This window comes from Nicotiana attenuata, unplaced genomic scaffold, assembly GCF_001879085.1.
Source record: "Nicotiana attenuata strain UT unplaced genomic scaffold, NIATTr2, whole genome shotgun sequence".
Taxonomy (NCBI): Eukaryota; Viridiplantae; Streptophyta; class Magnoliopsida; order Solanales; family Solanaceae; genus Nicotiana; species Nicotiana attenuata.
In genome coordinates, this window is record NW_017672082.1 from 55,033 (window position 1) to 59,426 (window position 4,394).

At 46.3% G+C, this 4,394-nt stretch overlaps 1 protein-coding gene across 1 annotated transcript; it reads right to left on the minus strand.

Moving 5' to 3' along the window:
* Window positions 1–2,808: 2,808 nt before the first annotated feature.
* On the minus strand, window positions 2,809–3,738 carry LOC109211706 (cingulin-like). The gene is made up of 4 exons (XM_019375271.1): window positions 3,682–3,738; window positions 3,217–3,603; window positions 3,052–3,165; window positions 2,809–2,949 (listed from the first exon to the last, which is right to left on the minus strand). Exons 1-4 carry the CDS (start codon window positions 3,736–3,738, stop codon window positions 2,809–2,811), a joined length of 699 nt encoding a protein of 232 aa, XP_019230816.1.
* Between the last annotated feature and the right edge of the window lie 656 nt (window positions 3,739–4,394).

Genomic DNA, 4,394 nt, shown 5'->3' on the forward strand with positions numbered 1-4,394 from the left:
ACATGCAATGTAGTTAGACAATCTGTTAGGACTGTGAAATTGACTAACAACGAGGCCGAATATGAGGCCATGATTGCAGGTCTCAAACTAGCCAAAAGCTTGGGGGCGGAGGTGATCGAAGCTAAGTGAGACTCCCTCCTCGTGGTAAACCTCAGCAGAAAGCCACTCTTCCAGAGTCTCGTCCATCGTCTGCTTAGGCGACCAAGTTAATGGAACATTCATGGTCAGAGAAGAACGTATGCAAAGGTACATGGATAAGTTGCAGGTAACGTTACATCGGTTCAAGGAGTGGACTTTACAACAAGTGCCCTGGGATCAAAACAGTGAGGCCGATGCCCTTGCTAACTTAGGGTCATCGGTCTAGGACGATGAGCTCAACTCTGGGGAGGTCGTGCAACTCATGAGATCGGTGGTGGAAGAAGGTCATGCCAAGATAAACTCTACAAGCCTGACTTGGGATTGGATAAACAAATATGTAGAATATCTGAAGACTAGAAAATTGCCCTCGGATCCAAAAGAATCGAGGGCCCTGCGTACGAAGGCAGCCCAGTTTAGCTTGTCCGAAGATGGAACCTTATTTAGAAGAATGTTCAATGGCCCACTAGCGATATGTCTAGGACTGGGGGATACCGAATCACTAGTTCGAAAGGTAATCAGAGCCGGTTACTACTGGATCAACATGGAAAAGGATGCAAAGGAGTTCATACGAAAATGTGATGGATGCCAAAGACACGCCCCGATGATTCATCAACCCGGGGAGCTCTTGCATTCGGTTTTATCACCGTGGCCGTTCATGAAGTGGGGAATGGACATCATTGGTCCTTTTCCATGGGGACCCAATAATGCTCAATTTTATATTGTTTATGACTAACTATTTCTCTAAGTGGGTGGAAGCCCAGGCATACGCGAAGGTTGGGGAGAAGGAAGTCATAGATTTCATTTGGGACCATATCATATGCCGGTTCGCAATTCCAGTCGAGATCGTGAGCGACAATGGGAAAAAAATTCATCGGTAGCGAAGTAACCAAATTTCTTGAAGATCACAAGATCAAAAGGATCCTATCAACACCGTACCACCCTAATGGGAACAGATAAGCAGAATCCACCAACAAGACCATAATCCAAAACCTCAAAATGAGGTTAACCGATGCCAAAGGAAAATGGAAGGAATTCCTGCCCGAAGTCTTATGGTCATACCAAACGACCTCAAAATCCAGCACTGAGGCCAGCCCATTTTCGCTGGTCTACGGTGCTGAAGCCCTAATACTGGTTGAATTCAGATAACCAAGTCTTAGGTTTCGATACGCGACCAAAGAATCGAACGACGAGGCCATGAATATGAGCCTTGAGCTATTAGACGAGAGGCGCGAAGCCACCCTTGTTCGGTTGGCCGCCCAAAAAAAACAGATCGAGAGATATTACAACCGAAGGGCCAACCTTCGACACTTCAATGTCGGGGACTTAGTATTAAGGAAGGTCACACTAAACACCTGAAACCCAAACGAAGGAAAGATGGGGCCGAACTAGAAAGGACCGTACCAAATTATCGAGATCACCAGAAATGGATCCTACAAACTCGGAACAATGAACGGCAAGCAACTACCGAACAATTGGAATATAACTCACTTGAAATGATATTACTGCTAAGGTACGGGCCCATTCTTTCTTTTATTTACATTTTGAACTAACGCTTGCAGTTAGCCAACAACGAACGGTATAAAATATTAGGTCTGAAAGCACGCATTGCACTCTTTTTTCCTTGAACCGGTTTTATCTCAAATGGGTTTTCCAGCAAGGTTTTTAACGAGGCAACAATGGATCATGCTAACTTGGAATAGAAGGCCGGTCATGAATCGGTATCAAATATCGCATCAATAGTATCTAAGGCTTCTCTCTATTATCAACCTCGAATATTGGGGGACATTACCCTCGGATATTGACTTTAGCAAGAAAAGAAACTTCATGATTGATGGGTCTCGATCGATAGGATTTATTGTAAGGGCAAAACGGACAAATAAACCATGCCGGCATAGACTGCTCGAACCCTGGCACAAAGCATGTACACATGTATAACTATTATGCACAAGAATAAAAAAAGTCTCTTCCTTGCGGACAAATATCTTATCCTTTAATTTTTTCTTACATTTCTCAAGGAATTTCCTACATCTGATCCCTTAAAGGTATCGAGCCCAAGGGCCACCTTAATCCGAGTTCAAACAATCACTCTCACTCCGGGATTGCCATCCGAAAACAAGCTCGGAAGGTCCGAGCTATCAAAGCTCGGGGGCATAAGACCTATTAGGCGATCAAATTTTAAGCAAGCTCGGATAACTCGGGATAGCGAGCCCACTGGGCAACACACGAACTAAAAGGGCTAAGGCTATATTAACACCGCTCGAAGACGTCTGAGACCCGTAACAAAACAACAAGGCCTTAAAATTTCTTCACCGGTTCTAAAAGCTACCCTCGACAAACTATGACCTAAAAAAAGGATAAGTACTTTTTGAGAAAATTTCGATCACATCGAACCCCCACAGTGCCTTAAAAACAAAATAATGTTGAGGTCAAGGCTTGTTCGAACCTCCGAGCATAACCTAACTATTTCATGCTTAGGAATTTTAATCTTTGCAATATAAATGACAAAGCAAAGGAAAAATCTCAAAAATATACTAAAGGGAAAAAGGCTTTATATACATATCAAAAGATTTTTACAAGGGCCAAAACGGCCTCGATACAAATTTTTACAAAGGTCAAAAGGCCTCGACTAAAAGGTAATACGAAAAATAAAAAAAAACATTTGCAAAGAGCCTAAGTGGCCTGGTCTTCTCCAAGGGCCGCCTCATCACCCTCGGGGTCTCCTCCGCACTCGGATCCGCTTAAACCCTCGAAGTCATCATCATCCTCGGGATAAGCCAACTTTTTGGCCTCGACTTCGAGCTCCTTGGCACTCTCAATTTCGGCCGATAAGTCAAAAACCCGAGCATGAATTTCCTTGAGATTCTCCCTTTGGGATTGCCGCTTCGCGTGCTCGACGATATCCTATGCTCAAACCTGGGCCGCCTCGGCATTGGCCTTCGACTTGGCCGTCTCAAGCTTATTGGCTAGATTTTCTAGATCGGAGACGACCGAATTTAGCTGGGACTGGAGCTTCTCGATCTTTTTTGCCTGCACCAAGGCCTTTTACTTTACAACTCGAAGCTGGACTTCAGCCAAAACCAATTGTGCCCGGGCAGTCTTCTTTTCCAAGGCCAAGCGGTCCATGTTGCTTTTCCACTCTTCAACCTCGACCTTTACCGCATCCACCTCTGCCCGGAATTGCTCGATCTTATCAAGCTTCTTTTGGACCTGCAGGTTTGGACCGTTAGCCACCGTGTCTGTCTCATTGTCACTAACCTCAAATATGCTTCTTACCTGCTCGACCAAGTCGGGATGCTCTTTCCGAGCCACCTCTAGCTCCGCTTGGAGGTTCTTAACCTTCCCCTCACGTTGCTCACTGAGAAGTTTGTAAGAATCCCTCTTCTCAGTGAGCCCTCGAATCTCGACCTCATATTGGTTTAACTCTTCTCGATACCGGAGAAAAGTCTCATGGTGAAGCACCGAGGCCTACAATCACAAAGAGAAAGGTTATGATCATCTATAAATTAATCTAAGAACAAATTAGAAAGAGGTATCTAAAGTTACCTGTTTTAACGCTTGTTGAGTTTCATTGAACAAGTAGGGCGCTTCCACCTCGTTCATTTTGGTTTGGTCTTCCTCGGTCACCAAGCACTGAAGGTAACTGGCCACCCCTACAGGGGCAGAGAGAACTCGGGCGTCTTTGACATGATGATCGACCGCTTCCGGTCAGGATTCACACTCGGGGCTGGGAACCGGTTGACTAGTTTCGGACTTGAGGAACGCCCGTTTGTCCCCGAAAGATGGGCTCTACCTTAGCACCAGTAAGTCACCTAACCCGGTGACGTCCTCCATGGCGGTAGAGTCTACGCCATCAAAAAAGTTGTGAAAGGGATCTACCACCCTTTGGGGGCCCTCGTTGGGGCATCCTTTCAACATCTAAGCCTCGTTGAACATGGACTCAATGAACGAAGGTGACTCGGAGAGATCTATCACACCGAGTACGTCCTTCGGGATGTTGCCCACTGCCCGGGAAGCATCGGCCATGGCCTCCTTGTCGGCCTCCCTAACTTGAGGCAAAACAGTCTCGCCTCCCTCTAGTTCGGAAGCCTCGGCCATGGCCCCCTCATTGGCCTCCCTGAGTTGAGGCAATTCAGTCTCACCACTCACTGGTTCGGAGGCCCCTTGTCCCTCGAACTGCGACCCCACGCGGGCCACCAGTTCAGAAGCTTCTTCTTCTTCTTCTTCTTCGTATTCATCCTTCAACCGGTGGAGAGAGT

Coding starts and splice junctions, on each gene's coding strand:
- LOC109211706 (XM_019375271.1), bottom strand. CDS start 3,738: ATGAACGAGGTGGAAGCGCCCTACTTGTTCAATGAAACTCAACAAGCG. Junction 3,604..3,681: donor CTCAACAAGCGTTAAAACAG/GTAACTTTAGAT, acceptor TTGTGATTGTAG/GCCTCGGTGCTTCACCATGA. Junction 3,166..3,216: donor AGACTGCCCGGGCACAATTG/GTTTTGGCTGAA, acceptor GCCTTGGTGCAG/GCAAAAAAGATCGAGAAGCT.